General features: G+C 37.2%; 1 protein-coding gene across 4 annotated transcripts; it reads left to right on the plus strand.

Moving 5' to 3' along the window:
* The first annotated feature begins 1,468 nt into the window (after positions 1-1,468).
* Positions 1,469-26,355, plus strand: LOC106179183 (equilibrative nucleobase transporter 1). 4 transcript variants are annotated; one of them, XM_087011383.1, is made up of 11 exons: positions 1,990-2,798; positions 11,173-11,674; positions 15,244-16,258; positions 16,764-16,810; positions 19,582-19,751; positions 20,028-20,213; positions 21,027-21,489; positions 21,669-21,782; positions 22,431-22,599; positions 24,882-25,005; positions 25,178-26,355. In XM_087011383.1, exons 3-11 carry the CDS (start codon positions 15,909-15,911, stop codon positions 25,298-25,300), a joined length of 1,746 nt encoding a protein of 581 aa, XP_086867509.1. In that variant the 5' UTR covers positions 1,990-2,798; positions 11,173-11,674; positions 15,244-15,908; the 3' UTR covers positions 25,301-26,355. The 4 variants fall into 4 exon arrangements, with proteins under 4 accessions (XP_086867510.1, XP_086867511.1, XP_086867509.1 ...); XM_087011384.1 differs by lacking the exons at positions 1,990-2,798; positions 11,173-11,674 and adding an exon at positions 1,469-1,983; XM_087011385.1 differs by lacking the exons at positions 1,990-2,798; positions 11,173-11,674 and adding an exon at positions 1,469-1,983 and having other exon boundaries at positions 16,028-16,258.
* The last annotated feature ends 943 nt before the right edge of the window (positions 26,356-27,298 follow it).

Genomic DNA, 27,298 nt, shown 5'->3' on the forward strand with positions numbered 1-27,298 from the left:
AGGCTATACTGCATTTCTACTGCAAATATGCTCCACACCACTACTGCGTTAATGCTTCTTTGCTACTTCGATACTACTGCATTTTTGTGCGGGTATAACTTATGTTTCGGAGCTGTATTAGCCTACCATTGCTGGTAGTAAACCTTTCAAAATTGCTTTATACAGGGTCAGAGAGAGAAAAAACCGACAATGTCGACTGGTTTATTCTACACATTTTGTAGAGGATAATAATAGCTGTATTTTTGTCGTCTTTATTTTCAATGACAAACCTAAAGTAAACCCCGCCATCCAGTGATGTTTGAGGAAGTCCCATAGCGCCACAAAGGGAACAAATAAGACTGAAGAATAAACAAATAGTGTTGCAAATGTCAGACTTTTTTCACGATGACTAGGTATATGTGATGAAAAGTGAGATTTTCATTTTTTTTATGTAAATGAATTACGAGATTTCCAATGATAAATTGAAAAAAATATGAAGGTATTTTGAATACGGAAAAAAAAGAAAAAATACCACCGGAGATGAGACATCCAACATCTACACTCTTGCTAATAATGTTGGAATATTCCAGTTGAATATTGCATCTGCCATTTTAATAAGTTCAAACTAAGACGTACTGTATTGTTCAACCCGTTCATTAGTGCTATATCATAATCAATGCTGAAAATGTGAAACAGTTCACCTACCTCGGTGGAATATTCACTGACAAATACGATGACACTCCGGAAATTAAACAACTAATTACAATCGCGAAGAGTGCCACAATCGTCCTACCAAAGGTGTGGAAGTACAAAAACATTTCTCTTAGCACAAAGAAGAGACTGCTCAACTTTCTAGTTTTTTTTCGATAGATTTATATGGCGCGGAATGTTGGGTAGTGAATAAATCAAACAGGAAGATATTAGAAAGTTTTGAATTATGGTGCTATCGGTGTGTTATTTATATCAGCTGGTACAAGGACTACGAACGATGAAGTGCTGAGACGATTCGGATACGAAAAAAAGACTGCTCGACTGTCTCACAGAGAGATAGCTTATCTTCGTGGGACAAAACTTGAGAGGCTAGTAAAAGAAAAATCATTACTGATGGGGAGCAGTATTCGAATTTCGAACCTCGAAGACTTTAAACTCGATTCGGAGACGATCTGACGAACCTCTGTGGACCCATGCGCACAGAACCGCCCGAACGAAAATGCAGTAGTATCGAAGTAGCAAAGAAGCATTAACGCAGTAGTGGTGTGGAGCATATTTGCAGTAGAAATGCAGTATAGCCTACTGCAATTCTACTTCACAAATCACATAGGGTTGTACAGAAGAGGAGCATTAATGCAGTAGATTTGCAGCATGATAGAAGCATGTTTCAAATATGCTAATTAGCTCCCCAATCGAAGCAGATTTGAAGCATGTTTGCAGTATGATTGCAGTAGTCTACTGCGCTGGAGTATCTACTTCGTTTTCGTGCGGGCGTGACCAGTGAAAAGTTTTTGCGAGGAGGGGAACGGCGGTTTGGCATCGACCCAACCGTTCTGGATGCTATTTAAATGAATCTTACTGGTTAAAATTTCATAGGTGAGACCCCAGCTTATATACACGGAATTAAGCAGGAGGGAGAGAGCAAATATGCGTTAAAGACCGAATTGATCACTTCATATAACATCAGAGTTGACTACAATAACCCTCATATTTGCTTTAGTTCGACCAAATGCATACATATTGACCCATTTTGCTTGTTGTTTATTCACAACTGATACCAGGTTGCTCTTCTTCAAATACAAAAAAAATGTTATTGTTACATCAGCAAGGATCCAATCCCCAAAACCGACATCGCTTCTGTTGTGTAATTGAAAGGGAAGAATGTCGCGACTTATACACACCTCGCAACTCTAAATGTATATACTTGTACCCTCTACGATGCTTGCATTTACTTAGTTCTTTTCAGAAAGGACAGCCAGATTGAAAACGAAAAGCTCTGCTTGCTGAATACATGTAAGTACAAAAAAATGCATGTAGGTACAAGGCTCCGTATGAGTAATTTTCAACCGACAAACTGACTTAAAATCCCTACCTGACCTCAACGTCATTTTGGAGGAAAGACACGGCGCCCGCACGTAATTTAAGCGATGTTGGAAAAAATCGCACGGAAAATGATGAATTAACAGCCGATTTTTTAACATAAAAACTAGTCTTGATATGGCGCACGAATGTATAAAAGAACTTCAGTGTAATAAATGGTCTCTTAGTAAGGAATATCATCAGCAGTTTTACATGTTAATCATAGCACTGAGAATAAAATTGGAGTCATTTGACACTCTAAGCAGAGTCCAGCACCCCTTGACCCTCATGGAGTTAATTTGACTCCTATATAAGGGTCAAATTACCCCACTACCAGAGTCTTTGGACTCTCTTATCAGAGTCAATCACCCCTGGCTCTCATTGAGTCAATCTGACTCTAAAATCAGAGTCAAATTACCGGGGGCCAGTGTCTGGCTTACCCCTTTCACCGACTCTTTTCGCTCGCAGGAGAGTAAGTCTCGTTTCAGTACTTGTGGCAGTGAGCAGACGGCGGCGTGGAGAGAACAGTTTTCATCATCCTTTGTCAGTATAAACATTACTTTATCGGCCATAGTTGGTTTTATGCATGAACAAGTGGTTTTCTGTGTTTCTGCAAGCAGAACTCGTGCACTTATTACTGGCCCGGGCTTTCAGTTGCCCACACCCTTTATGTGAAATGTTGGTATACAGGTCAGCAAGTTTTGTTTCCAGGTTGTAGGTTTGATCCGCCAATGCATGTCACTGGGGAGGTATGCTCACTCATTGGTATATTTGTGATATATATATATATATATATATATATATATATATATATATATATATATATATATATATCACGCTGTTTATTACCAGATTTACAACTGTTTGTTATTGCTATGGCAACACCATATGCGACCGGATGGCCTTGTAGTTAGGGTGTCCGTCTCCAGAGCGGGAGGACGTGGGTTCAATCCCGTCCGGGGACATACCAGTCTTTAATAAACGGTACCTGCTGTCTCCCCGCTTGGCACTGTTGTTGTTTTTTTCCATAATGTGCCAAGGAGTCAAAAATTCCTAAATATGGGGTCATGGTGACTCTTTTGTAGAGATAAATCAAGGGATGAAGGGATGTGTGAATGGAGTCAATTGTGACCCTCCTGTGGGGTCTGGGATGGCGTTACTCCATCGGAGTCAACTTGACTCCTATTGGGAGTTATTTTAGGCACCGTTGGACTCCAAGTTTGGAGTCACTTAGACTCCGATTTAATTCTCAGTGAGTAACAGCCTGTTTTAATCAACAGTTAAAACACGTTAATCGAACTTCGATATTGTATATTAATATATTATATTAATTTTTGCACTCCGATATTTCAGTGTCTATCGTGTCGCTCTCGTTGAGGATAGCTCAGCTGCTTGCACACCTCAAGTGGAGGTTGCGCTCACATTGTTAGCCAAACTTTCTATGTAACTGGGATATTATTCAAATATTGTTGAGATATCTTCGCAAAGTCCCAATTATCTCACATCATAAAAATTCAAATTTTTCTTGAATTAAAAAAATGTCAGATTATTATTTAGTCCTTCAAACATTTCAAAATCTGAACAAAAATTTGATCTAGGTGCCAGCTACGATGACATTTCTCAAGTTGTGTCAGCTAGAGGGGTCCATTCAAATGTTAACTGAGGAAGTCTACGTGTACATGTAAAAGAATTTAAAACAATGCCATCTAACCATGTAACTAACCCCGCAGCAGCGGTTAAAATTATCCCTATCTCGGTTCCTTTCCCTCTAACGACAAAGTGTTAAGGGTGATATTAGAACAATACTCGTCGCGGTTTTATGTTTGCCATTTATTCCTCATTGCAATTGCTGCTATAAATTAAAATGAGAATGCAATAAATTGACGGCACATATTTATGAATGAAGTCCCCAGGTACATTTCCCTGAGCGTTTAAAGTCGGGGATAGATCGACACGTTTTATTGCCGCGTTTTCTAACGAAAGGAAAGAGAGAATTAAACATGACCGACCCATACAGATTTTGCGATGAGCTTTCAAGTGTTTCCGCCATAGTTGGTCCGCGGATCAACTTTGGTTGAGGTGCTGCTTAGTAGTAAATATCAGGTAGATCAACCCTCGTCCCTGCTCGTGGGTAGCTGGTGGCTACTGATGTCAATAGCCTCTCATATCTTCCGTGGGATGTCGGATGACTCGGATTCAAGAATCTTGCTTGAATTCCAGTCAATACTGTGGCCGGTGAGTATTACACTTTCAGATACGGCAGACCTGGTATTGCGTACAGTCACTGGCATTTTGCCTCAGCATAGAGGCACATAGATGTATCCAACGTAGCCACGTAGTGCTCTTGTTAACAAAAGGCATAACGCAAGCTAAAAAAAATATTGTACCAGTAGATAAAAGATTATAGCATAACGCAAACTAAAAAATATTGTACCAGTAGATGAAAGCCGTTTATAGTGGCTCGAAAAATGTCAATTGCTTTATCCACTTTTGAGCCTGCATACGTTTATGCTGAAAAGGACTCACGTCCGACATCATTAACACTAGTACAGACAACCGCTTCCCGAAAAATGATGCATTTTTTAAGGTAGCCGATATAACATCACAACATATAGGAAAACTTGCTTGGTTGCTGAGCACCTTTGGTAAGTGCCACTGCCTTATGCTTTGAGAAAGCAATTGCATAAACTCTGTAAAAAATTTGTAAAATGTGAATGGTATTCTTCTTATTTAGAGGTTGTTTTGTAAGGTCTTAACTTTTGCTTCAAAGCCGCTAAACATATGCATATTATTTTTCTTTTGATTTAATGCGTGCGACTTACATGAGTGTTAACAAAGAATACTACCCCTTGGTGTCAAGGCACTATCATAATGGTGGTTTTTATGTACAGACACAGATGTGTCTGTACATATAGCCGTCACCTGCGTCTGTCGTCGCCGTTGCCGTCGCTGTCGCCGTCGCCGTTGGCGTGCACTTTTACTGTAAACACGATAAATGGAAAACAGTTTTACCTTTTGGCTTGAAACTTACAGAACTGATGAATATTCATAATATGCAGGTCAAGTTCGAAAATCAGCATGATCGGGCCAGTTATGCTGTTTTTTTTTCACTTTTTTCAGCATGTATGCAACACCTATAACACATTTTAAGGAAAATTGATTGGCCAATTGCCTTGAAATTCACAGGAGTGATCAGTGTTACTAAAATACAGATTAAGTTTTGAAAATAAGCTTGATCAGTTAAGTTTTGGTGAAGTTATGCCTTTTTTGTATATAAGTGTTTTTTCTTCAAACTTAATTCTCAGGCATGTTAACAGTCTCATTTTTTTAAACTAATTTAGATATGTTAAGTTGTTCTTTTGACATTTTCTGCATCTTAACAACATTGTTAGTTGATTATATAAAAATAACGGTAAACCTGTTATTGTGTATTGTGTAATAAAGTGTCAAAAATGGAAATAAACTCATATCTTAACAGTTTGTCAGATTCAATCATTCACTATGTTCAGAATCTCTGAATGGAGCAAATTGGACATTTAAAATTGTTCTATTGATATTTTTCGTATGTCAACATTTTCCTAGTTGATCATTTAAAAATGAAAATAATTTTTTTGCTTAATGTAAAAAAGGTGTTGTAAATGGAAATAATCCCATTTCAGTAATAGCTATCTCTTGTTTTACATTTTGGCATTTTGAAAGTGTGACTCTGAACTTCCATGGTCTAGAAGACCTTCCCATATCACATTTTCTGAATATCCATGATACTTTTATTATTATTATTATCATTTTTTTTATAAAAAAAATTGATGGTCATTGTGCTGTTAAGAATTATGTAATGTTGCATCAAAATTGAAGACAACCCTATTTTGGGCACTGCCTCCATAGTTACCATTTAAAGAAAAGCATTCACTTACTCTTCTGAAACTTACAGAAAAGTTGCATAGGACTAAAATGTAGCTTCAGTTGGAAAACCTGTTTTATCAAATAATTTTTCTGGAAATTATATAGTTTTTTGTGAGAATTAAATTGTTCACATAATGACATTTTCGAGATGTGACTTTGAACTTCTATTGGCTTGAAGACCTTTGCAAATTATATTTTCTGAATATCCATGATACTGTTACTTAATTATTATAAATTGATGGTCATTATGCTATTAAGCATTATGTTATATTGCATGAAAGTTGAAGAAAACCCCATTTTCGACACTGCTCCCAGGATAGCGATTAAGGGTAAACCATGTTACTTATGATACTCAAACTTACAAAAAAGTTGTATAGGTCTGAAGTGCAGCTTGTGTTGGAAAATCAGAGTGATTGTTTTCTGTTTTGGAAGCAATGCAGTTCTTTAGAGTACTATGCGGTGCAATAAATGTATATGGATAAAGGTTAGTATGAAATTGTCCCTTGGGTGATCACTAATTAAATTAAGGTCTATAAAGTAATTTGCTTAATTAGTTTTCAATTGGGCATTAAATGAGATTACATAAAACACTCATTGAGATTTCCCTGTAAAGTCCCATAGGTTTAGATCTGTTAACTGTGTCACATAATTAGGAGTCGATGATAATTATGCAGGTAAATTTTGTTTTATATTGAAAATAACTTTACAGAAGAAAATTTTGTGTAAGGCTTACATTAATGCTTAAGATGAATAACAGTGCCTTATTATTGGCAAACTCAATAGGGTTATTCATATCATGTTAATAGTTATACAGCTAGATAAAAAGTTTGAATAGCAGCTTTATTGGATTTTTTTTTGTTATGTTTTATTTTACATTTTTTTTTTTATTATTATTATTTTTCAAACACAAGCATCTTCAAGATGTCACTTTTAACTCCCATCCACCAGAAGCGCTGTGCATTTTCTGTATTTCCACATTAGCAGTTGTGTGGGTTTTTATGTCTTTAAACATTGTGTAATATTATTTTGTGCACTGTCATCATTTTTCACATATTGGGATTTTCATTTTGTGAATTTGAACTCTCAAATATGGTCCTGAAACTGTAATCTTATTGACCATGTTATTCTGTTGTACATTTTTGTGAAATTTTTATCTTTCACATATTGGTATTTTCAGTTTGGGACTTATAACTCCCAAGGGCATGTAACAGTTCACTTTTATTGATCCTACCTGTTTTGCAATATTTGCAACTTGACTTTGCAGTTAAAGGGATAATAACTGTTTGTTTTGGCAAAAAAAAAAATGAATTTTTTTGTTGTAATCTCTTAAGAGATTATTACAGATTATAGTTATCTATGGAGGTCATATGATCTGATGACAAGTTCAGATATCAGAATAATAGCTATAACTGCCCTTTTTGTAGTAAAATATATATATATATATATATATATATATATATATATATATATATATATATATATAATATTTCTATGAGTTGTTGACACTGTTTAAACTCAAGTTGGATGATTCATATCATGGTAATACAGCTAGACTGATTGGCAGCTTTAGTGGAATATTTTTGTAATTTTTCCTTTTTTTAATTTTTCATTTTTCAAAGTGGTATTTTATAGATGCGACTTAACACTACCATTTACCAGGAGCCCTGTGCTGTTACTTTGTAACATTTTCTGTATTTTTTTAACTTACAAGAATGATTCTTAGGATTGACATACAGCCCAAATTAGAAAAACAGCTCTATTAATATATATATATATATATATATATATATATATATATATATATATATATATATAAAATTGTTATTATTATTTTTTATCAAGTTTAAGCAATTTTTTGTGAAATTTTCACTTATTCTCATTCTGGCATTTCCAAAGTATGAACTTTAACTCTTATCAGCCTGAAGCCTTAGGGAACATTTCCAGACCCTATCACGCTAACTGTGGGTCGATCTATCTCCAAGGGAATTCTCGCTAAATTGCAATCAATGTAAGTGGCTTAGCTGTCCTACTGAAACTGGCATGCCAGAATCCTAAGCCGCTTAAGCTGAAAGCAATTTGTTGAGAAACCCCTGCGAGTTGGATTGATCCTTGTAGATTGATCTAGGTATGGGAGCTCAGTCTAATGCTTGTTACACATTTTACTTTCATCCCAATCCACTGTTGCGCCGAATTAAAATTTGATGTTGGCTATGCAGTTAAGCATAATACATAAGTGCATCAGAATTAACAGTATCCTATTTTCTGCTTTTTTTATTTTCTGTTTTTTGTCTGTACATTTGACAGCTTTGCTGCCTTGTTATTATTAAGATACAAATTACATTTCAGAAACTACTTATTTTTAATCGAATTATGTCCAAGTTTAGTAAAATTGTTTAGACAATTGTGTTTAGACAATTTAAAATTGTGAGCTGTAATCCTGTAAATGTATTTTATTCATTACGAAGAACTGTAATCAATGTACCTGTAATTTTTAAGAAAGTTTTCATTTGTAAAACGACTGAGTAACTTTACTGATGGCTTGATCTCCATCTTCATACACGAACTATTGTTCAAGAAAAGTTGTAGATTTATACTTGAAAATGCTTCAGGTACGCGCAAACCAACCTAACATTTTGCGATCATGAAGTACTTCATATTGGTGTGCCTTTTGGCCTTTGTACTTGGTAAGCAATTTTTTAGTCCAAGCTACTTAGTTTTGCAAACTTTTTTGCACGATTGTACAACTACTGTCGATTAAAGTATAAATGACATTCAACCGTCATTCGAATAAGAAATGTTAGTCACAGTGCAATGTAAGTCTGTTGTAACTCCTTGGTCAAACCTAGTTTGGCAGAATTATACGTGCATTATTTAATTAATTTTATAATTGTCTCACGGTGTTGGTGTTAATTTTTTAAAAGTTCTCAGTGAAAACGGAAAAATATACATACCATAGCAATTGATGACGAGAAGTTGGGATCACATTTTGAAAGTTAATAAACACCATCACAAATTATAAAAATATGTCATCTCAAAACTTACCGGCTACCCGGGAGAAACGAAATTTTATATAAGCCTTATTTGGCGTACCGCGTTTTCTCTTTTTAGATACCATTTCTGCGACAGCCGTATCCCAGGAATTGAGTCGCAGCCGAAGGTCGAAATGTTTCGTTTCATTCTTTGGGGTTTGGGCATGTATGGGCAGCTGCAACAGGCAGGGTTACACGGGTGGATATTGCAATAACCTCAAAAATTGTGTGTGCTATTAGTCTAAGTTATTAAGGTAGTGATATAAAACTATTGTAACCTGTTTTGAGAATTTCTATTCTGTTCCATCTGAACCTTATTCTTATAACGACACAAGGTGGGAGTCAGATATTTTGAAAAATAACACGCAGGGAGTGTATAGAAATGACCTCAATCAGCAAGCTGTTAGGAAAAGATTAAGCATACGAATTATGATGACACGCCTGTTTGACTGCGCCACTGTTAAAAAAGGCACCCCAACACATATCCTGGCAGGGGAAGGAGCAGTTATCATTGCTCAAAAAGGGAAACTATCGCGTGCGCCACAAACATGCTTCTTAACGGGATAAAGTCTGGAAATTCCCCTCTTTACTCTGATATCCATCATAGATTTACAATATTGATCATTTTGATTACTTTTCAAGAATTTAATCTTCTGTTTCCACGTCCATTTCTCTTTTATTTTTAGATGTCGACTGAGAGCGGAGATGATCTTGGGTCACACTGAGCACTACTGTCCACCTGACATGAAACCAGTTAATAAAATTTTTGGGAAAAACATGATTGTTGATTTAATAACTTGATGAAAAGGGTGGTTTTCGTTGTGATCATTTCCAAATGATCATAGGTTGAGGGATGAAATTGAATTTATGCACATTATTTTTATTGCAATCACAAATGCAGGCTTTTCCATATTTTATAATGTATTGTGCAGTTAAAATACTGTGTAGCATTGTGTGTAGCACTTCAGCGTTTTAAACGTTTTTACCATTTCCTCCGAAGAGCTAGTAAACGGATATGCTGGTTGTGTTTGCTCCTGTGTCCTTTGACATAAATCTTTTGTCTTACAGCACAACTACATGATCACGAACTAGGGAATGTGGGAAATTATAATTGTATGAAGACCGTTTAAACGCGCGATTTCAGTTTTTTTATTATTACAGTGGTTTCAAGGCGTGTGCTAATACTGAAGCTCATTGCAGCCTATATCTTGTGAACATACCATTATAATGGTGCTGCAAGATATGTATTATAGGTATAATATTAATGCTAATGAAACTTTGGGTAAAGTTGTCATAACTGATAATAGAAAAGCGTTATATTGTGTTGTGTATATTTTAGAATGCATGATGAAATGGTGGACGAAAAATCTTTCTTTTTTGTCACAATGTATAACATATATACACTGATTGTGTACATTGTCACTTTGGAATCGTTTTACTGGGAAGGAAAACAAGTGACTGCAAAATATACCAGTTGCGAATAGGTAATATGGAATAATAAAATGGGTTTGAAGTTGTTCTTGGTGAGAGATTTTATTTTAAATATTTTATTTTCTTCCTTTTCTTTTTATCATTATACATATACGAGTTAAAGTTTATCGATTGGTTCCTTCCCGATGGCACTCTTCGGCCCTGCGGAGACTTTCCTGGCAGTGGACTGCACTCTGTGAGGGTTGGTGCAAGTTTTGCTTTAGTTAAAACTTACTGAGTAGCATTGCTTGGTCAAAAATAGGGTTCTTTTCGAAACTCAACATGATCGGGTTACTTCTAGAGAAAATAATGACAATTTATTTTTCTTGGGGTAATTTTTTCCAATTTTTTTTTCTCTTGAATGTTCTCCCCGTGTTTCTGTTGTGCTCCGCATTTGCTGAGCGGTTTAGATTAATAAGTCAGCGTGATTGAAAAATCTTTTCTAGGTAGCTTATTTTTTTAAACTTTTACCACTAAAATTTTACATTTACATGCAATAGTGAACAGTGGTACGTATGGGTCGGCATTAAAAGGGACACACCATTTGTTTTCCGGCCAAAACGATTTGTTGGAAGTTCTATAGATGCGTTTTAAAATCCCCCACAGCCATAAGTATGCCTGTAAAGCTTCTTTTATTTCTCAATTCAGACTCCAAAGACAATAAAACCCTTTAAATAATAGTTCATGTGAGGTGTACCTTGTGTCGTTGTTATCTTTTCAGCCTCCTCGGGTAGCCATTGCCAGCTTGCATCATCTGTATTAAACACAGGTCGCGATACAAAACAACCTGCCACTTTCTTGTAAGAAAACAAGGCAATGCACGTGAAGGAGGATGTCGTTTATAATGTCTGACTAGTCATTTAAAGTGAAGCATTAAATGAAAAATGGAATAAAACATCGAATCCAAGTGCAAGGACGGAATAAGCAATAACTAGTGAGTAGGAGAAAAATTGTTCTTTACCCGAGGAAAATTCATTTTGGAGGGTATATTCCATGGAAAAGCCCTTTAAGTGGAAAGTGCATTAAAAAAAAACTTAACAGCCTGACCAGGTATTTTAGCCCCCGAGCAGGACGCAGTGCTTTTTATGCTTCATCCAGGACGCGGCATTTTACAGTCCATGGAGAACTTTGACCCGGCTACGCGTTGTTCTAAATGTGTGTGCAATTAATCCAAACATTCGCGCTATCATTTAAGGATGTGACATGCCTGAGGACATGTACAGGTAAGGTATCTGGGACAGCTCTGGGCTGGCCTCCAAGGACGTTTAAATAAAAACAACAGCACTTGAACTCTTTCATCTTTGTCACGTCATTTCAATCCAATTTATCACTGTATGTAATAGGCTCCCTATATAAATACCATAGCCTTGTGCATTGTGATATAATACACTTGATATATTACACATTGTGTAAATATATGAAGACAATGCTTTTATTTGACCCCGGGTAGAATGTAGGTAATTGTAATTATGGAACTTTGCGCGTGCAGTGTTTCAATCTCAGTTCAGTAAGTACATAAAGCATAATGAATGGCACTTACTGTACCACCAGCGTTAGCGCTGGCGGTACACATGGTTTCGGTCCCGTCCGGATCGTTCCGCCGGCTCCGCCGGCTCCGCCGGCTCCGCCGGACGGCTACCGTTACCGCTTCTCCTCCTAGACGGTAAGGGCCCCCGTACCCATCTCTTGAATTTAGGTCACCTATAATCTCAACTCGTTCCACGTAAAATTTGGGCTTTGTCGGTATTGGGGTCTGGGTGTGGCACTCATTGCAATGCACCCTTGTCCAAAAATGGCAAAATTAAATGCTAATTATCTACCCTACGGAAGGGGTTATGGGAAAAATTTCTACAGACGGCTTTCCAAAAGTCATATGTGTAGATTTCAAATATGCCCTTGGATTTGACCTTTGACCTTTACTTCAAGGTCATACGGGCCAAAATTTTCAAAAAAAAATATATTGCCCTGTTATTCAGACACCACACAGACTTAACCAATAATATTATTGGAAAGTGTTACCCTTCAGGTCATCTTTCATCTCCGTGAATTTGGGGTCAATCGGTGCATTTTCACGGGAGTAGCGGCCATAAGATGCCGAAACTGAAAACTGTCTCTAATTCGGGGACCGTTAATGCTAGAGACCCATTCTTTTTTGCATTTGGTAGAGCATGTAAAGCCCAACACTGAGGTGGTCTCCGTTTCTTTGTATTCCAAACGGTTTTCGAGTTACGCTATCAAAAAGTACATATTGGTGGTGAAAGCAAAATGTGCAGTACGGTATAGTGAGGCAGCTAAGCCAAAAAATTGTGCAATAGATGATAAAAGCATGAAACTTTCCACGATGAATGACCATTGGGTGTTTGTCTATTTTGGATCGGGGGGCAACTCCAAAATTCATTAGTACTCGGATGAGCGGCTTTCTTAAATATTCATCGTGGAAAGTTTCATGCTTTTATCATCTTTTGCACAATTCTGGATATAATTTGGTCTTAACCGCCTGACTAGTAATGGATAATAAATTTTGAACTCTGCAAAAATAAAACAAAAGGCTTGGCAAAGCAGACAACTTGTGGTCATTATTGACATTATTTCATCAAATTTGAACTTTTGGAACTTCAGAGTACCTCCCATTTCAAGAATTTTGACCAAAATGACCTTATCTTTATTTTAATGAATTTTTTTCTGTAGGAAATTTATGGCACATTATGGGAACTACAAAATTATAACATTTAGTCCCTTATATCTCCAAAACTGGCAGAGATAGGTCCATAGTTACTATTGAACTTGAATAGGTAGTCATACACTGGCAAATTAAATGTGACCTTGAAATTGACCTTTGACCTACTTTTCACCATGAACTGAACTTTGCATATTTTGCTTCCCTTTTTTCTCCAAAACTGGCAGAGATAGGTCCATAGTTACTATTGAACTTGAATGGGAAGTCATATACTGGCAATCTAAATGTGACCTTGAAATTGACCTTTGACCTACTTTTCACCATGAACTGAACTTTGCAAAATTTGCTTCCCTTTCATATCCAAAACTGGCATAGATAGCTCCATAGTTACTATTGAACTTGAATAGGAAGTCATACACTGGCAATCTAAATGTGACCTTGAAATTGACCTTTGACCTACTTTTCACATGAACTGAACTTTGCAAAATTTGCTTCCCTTTCATATCCAAAACTGGCAGAGATAGGTCCATAGTTACTATTGAACTTGAATGGGAGGTCATATACTGGCAATCTTAATGTGACCTTGAAATTGACCTTTGACCTACTTTGCACCATGAACTGAACTTTGGAAATTTTGCTTCCCTTTCATATCCAAAACTGGCAGAGATAGGTCCATAGTTACTATTGAACTTGGATAGGAAGTCATATACTGGCAATCTTAATGTGACCTTGAAATTGACCTTTGACCTATTTTTCACCATGAACTGAACTTTGCAAATTTTGCTGCCCTTTTATCTCCAAAACTGGCAGAGATAGGTCCAATGTTACTATTGAACTTGAATAGGAAGTCATATACTGGCAATCCAAATGTGACCTTGAAATTGACCTTTGACCTATTTTTCACCATGAACTGAACTTTGCAAATTTTGCTTCCCTTTCATATCCAAAACTGGCAGAGATAGGTCCATAGTTACTATTGAACTTGGATAGGAAGTCATACACTGGCAATCTAAATGTGACCTTGAAATTGACCTTTGACCTACTTTTCACCATGAACTGAACTTTGGAAATTTTGCTTCCCTTTCATATCCAAAACTGGCAGAGATAGGTCCATAGTTACTATTGAACTTGGATAGGAAGTCATACACTGGCAATCTTAGTGTGACCTTGTTGACCTTTGACCTACTTTTCACCATGAACTGAGCTTTGCAAATTTTGCTTCTCTTTCATCTCCAAAACTGGCAGAGATAGATCCACAGTTACTATTGAACTTGGATAGGAAGTCATATACTGACAATCTAAATGTGACCTTCAAATTGACCTTTGACCTACTTTTCACCATGGACTGAAGTTTGCAAATTTTGCTTCCCTTTTATCTCCAAAACTTGCAGAGAAAGGTCCATAGTTACTATTGAACTTTGATAGGAAGTCATATACTGGCAATCTAAATGTGACCTTGAAATTGACCTTTGACCTACTTTTCACCATGGGCTGAAGTTTGCAAATTTTGCTTCCCTTTTATCTCCAAAACTGGCAGAGATAGGTCCATAGTTACTATTAAACTTGAATAGGAAGTCGTATATTGGCAATCTAAATGTGACCTTGAAATTGACCTTTGACCTACTTTTCACCATGAACTGAACTTTGCAAATGTTTTTTCATTTTATCTCTAAAACTGGCAGACAAAAAGGACAACTTTCAAATTGTTAGCGAAAGTTCATTCCCAATGTGAAAGAGATGAGGACGCGATTTTCATATTTGAGTCTTCGTTGGCCAAAGAGCAAGGAAGAACGTAATTTTCGTATCCTCAGTGGGGGATCGTTGCAATCGTATATTCATTCAATGGCTTTTGTTTGCGAAAGATCGTCAACTAGTGAGACAACCCCTCCCCCTTCTTTTTCCTTCCCATACGAATGCTCTTACTCCAGCTGGTGGTACAATACCAGGAGGCGGTATCGCCTCTCTGATCCTCTAGTTATTATTATTATTATTATTATTATTATTATTATTATTATTATTATTATTATTATACCCTTTGCGCAAAGTTCTTAAAGTTCTTCAAAGTTTTTAAATATATTTAATTAGACTTCTTGGCTTGCATGTACTATCCCCTAGAGTCCAGGTGACCCTGACCCGATGTCCCAGTTCCTCCAGATTCCAGGCTATACCCAGACACAGGAGCTGACCACCAGGGCAAGGGTTCATATATATAAGACAATGAGAGTCATCCAGGTGTGCTTCCAATGACATCTAAAGAACAAAAAAAAAAAAAAAAAAAAGAGACACAGCACATCTTAAATCGAGGCCGAGTGATTTGTATACGTCGCACGTCCACACGTCACGTTAATAAATGTACATGTATATACATTTACTTTAATATTGTTTACAGCATCTAATAAGCATGTAACAAAAGTGACTCATTAAAAAGGTGTAGCCAGCCAGGTACAGTGTACCATATTTCACACGCGGGCATCTTGAGATACCTGTGCTAGACCCGAAAAATGGGGCTAGGTTTTACATGTTGAGTAACGGCCCGGAAAATTGCTTTTGTTTGCAAATGTCAAGAAGAGGCGATTTTGTTTAGCCAAGTGAACATTTAAACCAGAGACAGTATTTCAAGAGATGCGGCTTGACAAACATACCCATATCCAATAGCTCCTGAGAATTTTAGATACGGAATACTCTGCGGAAATTTCCTGCGGTAAAAAAAGAAGAAATAAGGCACAAAAACGCTGCAATTTTAAGTTATTTTCGAAATTTGCCTCAAAGAGGTTAAAACCATGCCAATAAGAACGCACTCTCCTTGCCTCAAAGGTCTGACCGTTACCCTGGTCTTGCTGGAGGTGGGAATATACACGGTCAGCATTATTGGGTGGCCTTCCCTGGTGTACATTTTCAGGGACGCAGGGTTCTACTCCGACCTTTGCGGCTCTAACGAGACAGAGAGCATCAATGGGTCAGCCCTGACAGACGACAGACGCCGGTACGAAGACGGTCCAGTAGGGTGTCCGGCACAAGAGGAGATTTTAAACTTGGTGTTCACGGTGGCCATAACTTCCCAGATCCTGACCCCCGCACTTGGCTACATTTACGATCACTGCCACTTTATATCTTCACGTGCCGTTGGCATGTAAGTCATGGCTTTACTTAACGCAAATCGACGGACGAAATAAGTTATTACTGTGTGCTATAACACTGTTATTTTTTGTAAGTTGAGACAAGATGTGGAGCATGCCAACTGCGTTCGTTAGTGTTAGTCTATTCAACTTGGTAAAAAAAAGCTTTTATGATTTCTGTGTTGCGACTGATTATTAAATTAAAATAAAATTAATTCCGGTTTGTGTTTGGGATATTAATATTAAACATACGATAAAAAGTACAATTTTTAAAAACCTCCCAATTCCAAATCTGCATTAATGTTCTTATCTGGTGAGGAAAATCATATCTTGTTGTTAAGTACTACTGTTTAAACCACATGTATTTGCATGCAATAGCGCGTTGTGGTCTGTGTCTGGTTCAAGTTGGCCCTGAGAGTAAATAGGCATTATCCCATGTTGAAATGATATACGCTTAATTATTTGTGAAATATCAGTCAAACACATCATCACATAAGATATGTATTATTTTTTCTACAGAGTCTTCAGTGTAAGCGGATGTCTCCTTATGGCCTTCTCAGCGCCAGGTAACATTTTTTCTATATCTGCCAGTAATATAAACGATATCTGCTAGTAATAACACTACATTGTATATTCTTTACAGCAAATGTGCGTTTTTCCCTAGACAATGGGACTGTTTTTCTTTTGTCCAGAAAAGTACTTAGTTTGACGTTGAACGTTTATCATCACAGATCGTTATGCGTTGCACGTTGGTATATTGCATAATCTTAATCAGTGCATGCTGCAGAAGGTTGATAGTCATCATTTAGCAGGCCAAACGTCAGAAAAGTCAGGCTTAACTAGCCTTCATGTTAAGTAATACCCCTGTCACACAATAGCGTAAAGCACTGACGTATGGGGAAATTAATACATACGAAGACAATTGCAAGGGCTTCATTAGACTAAACTGCGTATACGCTTCGAGCACGCAAGTTAACGTTGGTGTACGTTTGCATACGCTGGAGCAGGTATACATTCTTGAGCACGTTCAAAAATGTTCAGCGTTTTGAGTGGCACCTTACCTATACGTTAGGTATACACTAGGAATGCACTAAACTGACGCTAAGGAAACGTTATATAGTTACGTTCACGCTTCTAATGCGGTGATCGATGTTGGCAACGTATCCGTAGCGTATATGCAACGTAATGTTGACGAACTTGCATCATATGGACGTGCCTATTTTGGCAACATAAATATTTTGGCGGGACACATGTACTCAACGCCGTACGAAAAAGTGCAAGGTGTCAACCGTAGATGGAAACACATAGCTGTAAATATATAAATTTTCACGCGAACTGAACAAATGGCCCAACTATCTTTAAATGTGGATTCTTGTGCTTGGCATACATAACAACACCATATTTTACTTTGCTATTCAACAACGCAATACACCCGTTTCTGACGCACAACAAGAAGAATGGACTACTAGTACATATATACACATGCATACTTGACATTAACATGGAATATTTTTTCCAAATTCTTTTTCTTTGATTTTTCCTACTTTTCCGACTTATAAATGAAAACAAGGGTTAATATAATGTTTAATAACTTTAATAATCTATTCAGTGTAATTGTGACATCATCTCCAAAATTGAATATTTGCCTAATTAAGCAAACAAAATAAATGGCTGATTTTAAGTCATACGACAACCATAAAAAGCGTTATTTCAATCTCTGTATTTTCAAAACTATCGCATGTGCAACGTCAGTTATACACTTCAAAAAGGACGCCGCTCGTATCGGTGTCTAGCTACAGCAACGGTGTAGTCAGAGGTGCGTCTGGCCTCATCTGGTTGCTCTGCAAATACAGGTGCTCTGCGGGGACAGATTTTTTCATCTCGTAATTTAAAATTATCGTGCGGTGCCTCTAGCAAATGGGAAGCAGATGGTGTATTTGTTCTGGTTCAGGGTTATATCGATGAAATTTGTCACCCACGTGAATACTGCCTCAAATACAGATGCGCCTTAGCTGCAATAATCTGACCTCATTAGTGAAAACCATAATATGTTTCCGGTGTTGTGCCTAAGAAAGTTAATAGTTCCCAGCTCTTTGCAGAAATAGCCAACGATGTTGCACTGTTCACAGGGGGTCCTTCAGAGGTCGCCTGCTGTGGTCTGATTAAACCAGTCTGATAATTACGATGGGCATTGAAAAACGCTTTTGGTGACAATTTGCCCCTCATTTTGAAGTGAACTGGTTGTTTTTGTTTATTTGTAGCAGCAAAACCCGTAAGAACAATGAATCTTGTTTCCGGGTCGTAAGTTCAGGATGCCTTCTGTGTAGGTAGACCAGCCATGGCATACCTCTGTAAGACTGTGCGGAGCGTTCTTTGCGACAAAATAATCTGTCTGACAATGTATGTTTTGCTCCATTCTGGTCCATATCAACAATGCTGTAACGCACTGCTTCGTTCAGTTTATGCATCGTAACGTCCGCTACTTGTACGCAAATTTTCAAAAGCATCTGTGCAGCCTTTGCCGAAATATTGAGACTTTTTTGACTGAACCATGCTCTGCCATAGTCATACGAAGACCAGCCCAAAGAGTACTACCCAAAGAAATCACCACACATAATGTAATGCAGCAGTGTATCAGACAAGGCTGTAAGTCAATTGTTACTGAAACACCTGACTATACATTTATCTATTCTCATAATTCACATAAGATACACATTTAAGAAATAAATAACAAAATTTTACCTACATCAAAGGTATGTGTAGGTAAAATTTTGTTATTTATTTCTTAAATGTTATTTATTTCTTAAAACTAAAATAAGCGAAATGTCAAGTCTGTATATCTAGGATCGCAGAGACGACATTTTTTTATGTCAGGCGCATCACCTTACACCTTACAAAACTCCTACTTCAGCATCGTATCCTTCATGGGATCAAGGAATTAATCTTATTCTGAAGTTGTTAGCAAGGCATAATGGCAAGACCTGTTTCTAATAACGATCAATCAGTGTCAGCAAAGATAGCAAAAATACAAGTTGCATTTCACACACACACACACACACACACACACACACAGGCCTCATCTTTTTTCAACCGTTTCCATAGAGAGTTGTAATTGTTTTGACTGTACTTCTTTTAAAGAAACCTGCAAAAGAAAAAAAATCATCTTTCTGATGCATTAATTATTGCGTTCGAACGTATTCAGTTTTGCGTTCGAACGCAATCTTGACATACAGTGGCAATGGTTAAAAACTGAAAACAGTCTGGTAATCACTGTATACTGGCATTGGAATTTTTCGGTATTCATATTCTAAACGTAAGTGTATCAGGTGTGTTTCAGGAATGGAATGGCTACTATTTCCTGGGGCTTCTCTCCATTTGGTTGGCGGTTTTATGTTTAGAACCACTGGTATGCAGCTGAGGTGGCTATTCCCCACAAGAAAATCTACCATAGGAACGCTTATCTCTGGCACAATTGACATGAGTTCTTTCAGTTTTGTTTTAGTCAAGGTATAAGTTAATTGTATGACGGCATGCACATCCACTGAAGAATTTTTGTTTTTGTATGAACTCTCAAAAGTGTTGTTTTATAATAGAAATTAACTGTACAACTGGATTTTCGTTTAGGCACTGAAAACATGTAGGGGTGTTCGGTAACCGTACCCCTAAAATTAGAATGAGTTTGTGACAGATGCGTACAAGTTATATTCGGATCAATCTTATTGTTTCAATTCTTTTTGTTGATTTCTTCAAATGCGGTGTCTAATAACAATATATTTTCTTTAGTTGGCTTATGATGCAGGGGTACCTTACCGCCTGTCTCTAATTGCCATGGGATGTGGAACGTTTGTGATCGCAACCGCCACAACGATAGTTCTGCCACCCCGTGAGGAAGTGTCTGAGAGTGACGCTTGTAGATGTGGGCGCTCCTTGCGTACCAAGAATGCACCCCATGGCGCGAGATCTATGAAGGTATGTCGTTTTTGACACAGTGCCACATGACACAGTGCCACATTATTTTACCTTGTTCCGAAGGAGTTTTTGTTTTTCTTGACAGTAAAGGTTTATAACTATTTGTGGGATTGTTAATGGACAAGTTACCTGAAACGTTATTCAAATATTTTGATGGTATTAAGGAAATGAATGTTTTATAATTTAAGTAAACCAGGGTCTCCCGATATCTGTCCAGTATTTGCCTTCTCCTTGTCGGAGGTCTACAATCAGTGACGTGCTCTCTACTATTGCTGTTGGTATCATATAACATGTCAAAACCTAAAGTTCATGAAAATATTTAGTAAAATTTTGTTTTATAAAGTAATGGTTATATACAGATACGTTTATGTGACAAGATTTCAGAGCTGATAAGTTAAAGGGACACCCCATGGGATTTTCCAGCCAAAATGAATTTCCTGGAGGAAAGAGGGATTTTCTCCTACTCACAAATAATTGAGCTTTCCTTGCACTTTGGTTCCATGTTTAATTCCATTTTTAATTTAATACTTTCATTTAAGCGAATGACTGGTAATTATAAACGGCATATGGGGGATTTACAAACGCATTCCTAAATTCGATTTCCAACAATTCATTTTGGTGGGGAATTCCTATGGAGTGGCCCGTTAAGTAAAATTGTTTTCAGTCATTAATTAAGCCTTGACTGTCTCCCTCTTATAAAAAGAGTTATAGGAGCTTATTCATCTCTCAATAAAGTAGAAGTATACAAAGAAAGATGTATAAAATGTCTATGCTGAGTTTGAATGTTTTTAAACTGAAATGTTTTACTCGTAGTGCGCACGGAACAAAGAACCCAAATTCGACTGCGATAATTATGCTCTGGAAGTCGATTCAGACATCAACGTAAAACCGAACCCGGCTATGGGAAACGACACACCTGATGGTGACTCAAAAAATTCATCAAATTTTGCAATACCAGGAAAAAATGAAGGAATAACAGAAGGCAGTCTGGAAAAGCCAGGCATGGATATTGACGGGTTTTCGGTCCACAATCACTTATCCACGCAAAATCTTTTCTCAGTAGCAGAACAGGTGGATGCTTCTGTTCTCAAGGAAAACAAAAGCAAAGTTATTGCAACCAGAGTTGAGGAATATGTTCCATTCAGTTCTGTGTTGAAGAACCCTATGTTCTGGCTGACAGAGCTTTGGTATTCCTGCAACGTCCTTCTCATCGCCTCCTATTTTGGCAGTTTTAACGCAATAGTGGATTACAGGGCGTATGGGGATCGTAATTTAAGTAAGCACAGTTTTTTTCTACTTAACTAAGGGTACTTACAAGATATAAAGGGGGTGGTATCTGTTTTTATTATTATCATCCAAATTTATTCAAACTGTAAGAACTTATTACATAACAGTAGATCTACGTGTGTTTAATCTAGTCAGAAGTAAAATTTTGTTTCCTGTACTATGTTTCAGCCAGTCATTATACAAATGTATTTGGCTACATGCAACTTGGATTCAGCATTCCACTAGCGTTAACAGTCGGCCATTTCTTGGACAGACAGCACAGAGGCGAGGGCTTGATTCATGGTATTCCCCTCTCTTTCTTCGTCCCTCCCTCCCTCACTGCCTCTCCCTCCCTCTCTCTCTCTTTCTCTCTCTCTCTCTCTTAGAGGCGACATATATCGTTTCAAGCACTTATTTCAAAAGAAGGACAACTTGAAACTCGTTAAAATTCCATAACTGTTGGATTTTTTAAAATTATGGACAGGTGACTATTTACGGTAAAACACTGCTCTCCGTCTATCCATGCACACAAAAAGTAAAGCACCCACTTTAAATATTCCTTATTAGCGAGTGCTATTATTTGCTGCTAAACAGGACTAAATGCCATTTTGTGGTTTTAAATAGGATAACTGAAAATAATACCTAAACGTTTTGGTACATAAAAAATGTATATTTGCAATATATTTCTGCTTACTTTTCTCTCTGTGCCTCAAGGACTACAATTAACGACCAGAAATTTGAAGAAGATCCAGTTTTAGAATCTATTTCTGGTACCGAATTTCAGATAGATTTTTGACATGTGGATTATATTATTGCAGAGTAAGGAACCGACACCAATAACTTGTATACATTGCCAGGACTTTACTATCGCTTCATATGTATTAATTGTTACGATTTTTTAAAGATGCATTTCCTTTGGCAATTCAACATAGTTCCCTCGTTTTCTGATAGCTGAACCCAAAACCTTCATCACGCCATCCCTGATCACGTGTGTGTCAGGACTGCTGTTGTGGGTGACATGCGCAGTGCCGGTGTTGGAGGGGCAATATGTGGCAATGGTTCTGCACTGTATGTTAAGATCCTTCACATTTGCCGTGCTCATCACATTCATCGCATATGCGTAAGTATTTCTTCGCATACCATGCATATAATGGGAAAGTTATATAAGAGCTTATTAGTTTTTTGTACCCCGGTATTTTAGCCTAGTGTCATATTCTTACTTATTTATATTTAGGGAAATACCTCATACCTTTACCTTTATTCATTGTAACGTATGCATCTACATGGATAGATGAAAATGTACAAAAGGAATGTATCATGAATATATAATAATATCATGAATATAATAATAATAATTTATTGTCATATTTATACAAATATAAAATGAAAATTGCTATGATCTGTCGATAAAATGTGATACAGTGGAATTATTAAAATACATTTTGTTCATTAAAAATACGTACTGCTGATGGATAAAAACTATTCTTGGTGCGCGTGGAGGTTGCTTTTAATGACCGCAGTCGGCTTGTTGACATATGCATAAGTAGGCTATTCGCTGGGTGACCAGGGTCACTGTGATTGACTATACTTTCTTGAGCACTCGCCTCGTATACAAACATTCAATAGACGGCAGGTCCCTACCTACAATGCGCCTGGCAGTTTTTACTACGCGATTGAGGCGATTCTTGTCCTCTACTGTAGCACTACTGTACCAGACGGTGTAAGATTGTGTTAGCACACTCTCAATCACAGCCCGGTAAAATTTTGCCAGCAGTTCTTGGTTGACATAGAATGACCTCAATCGTCGTAGAAAGTAGAGTCTTTGCTGAGCTTTGCAAATATAAATAAATATGAATTATGTTAAGTAGTGATATTGTATGACTCCTTGTATGAAAAATACAAAACATATTTGGCAGAGTCCAAAAAGGCTCAACCTACTCAACTGGTAATGGGTGCAGCACAGTCCCTTTTTTGGAAGGCAAACCATAAATACTTGGAAAGAGCAATAATATGTTCATTCTTCTGACCAGTCATTAGTGTTTTAAATTTATCCATTCTGGTAAGATGCTCAAAGTTACTATGTTGTTTTTTGTATACTGAATAAAGATCATATCGGAGGTCTGTATAAAGGGGGCATGACACTATATAGGAAATGGATTTCATCTTCTATTTCGCCAGAATGGCACTTATTGCAAATTCTGTCTGCTTGGGGAATTTTTTCATGTCTACCTGTTTCAATACCTAGGTTGTGTGCACTTATGCGGAATCTGGTTAAAGTGGTGCATTTATCTCTATCTGTAATTGTATCTAAGTATCTTTCCTTCACATATTTGTTGTTGTATTGACAATAAACTTGCAATTTGGACTTGGTGTTGGTTATGTCTCTCTGCCATTCTTGTGTTATTCTGTCCCTGATTCTTTCCCTAAACCGCTGGATAAAGTTTTTATCATATCTTTGGCCTAGCCACACATCACCAAAGCCATTCTCAAAAAGTATTTGTCTCACACCTTCGCACCATGACATGTTTTCCTGCTTTATCTCTGTAAGGTTGGATGTGTTTAAAAGTTTGTAATTTTCTATTTCATCCAGGTATATGTTTACTAGTATGTACATTATCGCTTACAGTATACCTGCCTGTGCAAAGAATACGATAAATATTCTGTGAGTTATCCATTTTCTTACAGGTACACTATTATATGGATTTTACGTAGTTTTGAACGCATGTACGTGTACTAGCACAGTCTGCGTCGAAGAACTCGCGATCGTAACTTCATAACCCAGATATATTTGTTTTTTCATTTGAAACGGATGTTGTGGAAGTTCCCTAGGTATCAACTAAAGTTTCGATCTGCACATTGCCTTATTCGAATACTTCCACGATTCAAACAAATTGTTCGGTTCAAAAGAAGTTTACTGCAGATTCCTATATGTGTTTCATTTTGATTGCTCTAAGTACACTTTATAGAATGGTCAAGGATATGGCCTACTGAGAAGGCGCAGCTGCTTGGTTACTTAAGCCCCCTTTACACTGGACGGCGTCCTTTCTGCGTCCAGCAGTACGGACCCATTTGAGAGTTAAAAAATTATAATACTTTACGTGCCGACAACTGGCCGATCATTGAGCATTCATTCTGATACCAAATCAATGCTCGTGCCTCCTTATTAAGACCTCAACGATGCCAAATTTCATGGTCGCAGAAAGGACACAGGAAGGACGCCGTCCAGTGTAAAGTGTGTATTATTGAGAATGATTATTGCGGAAATGCTTAGTATGCTTACACCTTAGAAAAAGTGACAGTGTATTTCTAAACATTGTATTCAGATTTCATAATGCGTTATAACGTTATACTGATATTTGCACCTGGTATTTATGTCATTTTAAAGATTATATGCATTCACAGGTTTCCACATGAACATTTTGGCAAATGCTACGCCGTGCAGTGTGGTATTCAGTCAGTGACAGGTTTCCTGCAATTTCCACTATTCTCTTGGTTCAAGAGCCGCCTTGGAGGGGATCCACTTTATGTAATTATTTTCTTTGTTTCAGGACATATAATATAATATAATATAATATAATATAATATAATATAATGTTCTGTTATGCTATGCTATGTAATATAATGCAATGTCATATAACGTACCGTAACGTAATGTTACAGATAGCATGTATGACCTGAATATTCCTGTTATTTTTCAGTTCAGTGTGACTCTGTGTGGTATATCCTGTTTGTCGCTCAGTCTTCCAATATTCCTACTAAGACGGCCAAAGGTCCATCAGAGAGGACATGGCAGAGAAGATGCGAAGACCACCATGTCTTGATTGCGTTAGCTGTCCCTTCAGCACATTCATGAGCTATTGCACTTGTTGTGTGAACTGACAAAAGCGTGAATGTTATATTATATTAATAGCGTAACTGTAACACCAGTATTTGCCGTATTTTAACCCCCGAATTGTTGGCACGTGTATTATATACCCAAATGGACGTTTGGTCATAAAAAGTGGGTCACTTACCGTACCCAATCCAAGCGAAAAATGATACTTGGTAATCAACTTTTCAAAGCACTGGCACATAGGTGCAGACGCTATAGGTGGAAAGGAACCAAGATACCGATCATTTAAATCGCGGACATAGTTAGTTATAATTGCCTTTACAAGTAGACTTCCTCAGTTTTAATGTTAAAGGTGCATACGAACCGAGCATCGGTGGAGCGTGGATTCCCAGTAACACATGTAAACCACTTCTACTAGATTCTTGTATGACTCAAATAAATTCGACATGCCAAGGGATAAACTGAATAGATCCCTCGATCAGCCATAAAAGACATTTAGACTGCTCCTTTCTTTAAATTTATGGTTGTAAATTTAACCTACATTTGTGACCTACTTTCCTGCCCCATTGACATACAGCTTAGAATGACAGCAGAAAAATTCGTTCAAACATCACTTGTGGGTAAAATTAAACCATGCCTTTTGGTAATTCTCTTAGTTATACTACTTGAAACTATATGCTGGCATTTGGTTGGTTTTTGTGACAAAAAATTGGCTTTGTATGCATCTTTAAAACATTTAATACGATTATTATTATTTTTTTATTCATGATAGGCCTATTAATCAATTTTTATGATGTGAGGTAGTTGGGACTTTATAAAGAAATCTCAACAATATTTGAATAATATTCCAGTAACAGAGAAAGATAGGCTAACAATGTGAGTGGAACTTCTACCTGAGGTGTGCAATCAGCTGAGCTAACCTCGATGAGAACGACATGACAGCCACTGAAATATATGAGTGCAAAAATTAACTTGTTTTAGCAGCTTAGTCTGTCGTGAAACAGCTGATGGAATTCTTAAATTGAAATGAAATAAATTACTTAAAAAGGACCAGGGTATTTATTTATTTATTTATTTATTTATTTGTTTATTTATTTATTTATGTGTGTGTCGGAGTGGAGGACGTAGGGCGCGCAAGGGAATATCTTTCTCTGGCAATGGTCATTGTTGTCAGGTGTGCGCCCGACGTGTATTTGAAAAAAAAAAAAAATACACGCAACAGTCCACAAAATCCACAAACAGCTGTTACCTAAATCACGGTCTTTGTTCAATAATCTGCTTTGAGATCATCAACCGCAAAGAAAACACATGTTAACGTGAAATTTTAATGATTCGGGTTTTATACCGGTTGTCTTAGCGAATTGGGACATCTAATGTTTACCCATTCAATTGATTCGCGCTTGTCTAGTCAATTAACGAACACATTTTTCTGTATGAAATAACTGTAGGCACGGGGATGGAAACAAATTGTTTGTTTTTGCCACGTTACGCTCGTTTTACTATACATGTAGGGGTATTTGTGCGAGGAAAATACCGCCGAAGCTGACGGAAGTCAAAAATGTGCCCCGGCCCTGTATCCGCCATTGCCTCGTTAGGTTCCGTTTACACGTTGTCAATACACACACACACTCACACACACACACACACACACACACAGTGCATGCTGCATATATGGTGTTTGATTTCACAAAATGTCGGTAATATCCGAGGGCAGCGGCAGTGAGGTTCAATGGAGTTGCACTATTTTGGATCTCAGGAAATGACAAGTATTGAGTGTTTGTATACGAGACGAGTGCTCAAGAAAGTGAAGTCAATCACGGGTGACCCTGGTCACCCAGCGAATAGCCTACTTATGCATATGTCAACAAGCCGACTACGGTCATTAAAAGCAACCTCCACGCGCACTAAAAATAGTTTTTATCCATCAGCAGTACGTATTTTTAATGAACAAAATGTATTTTAATAATTACACTGTATCACATTTTAT

This window comes from Lingula anatina, chromosome 4 (assembly GCF_051362555.1).
Source record: "Lingula anatina isolate TDL-2025a chromosome 4, LinAna3.0, whole genome shotgun sequence".
Taxonomy (NCBI): domain Eukaryota; kingdom Metazoa; phylum Brachiopoda; class Lingulata; order Lingulida; family Lingulidae; genus Lingula; species Lingula anatina.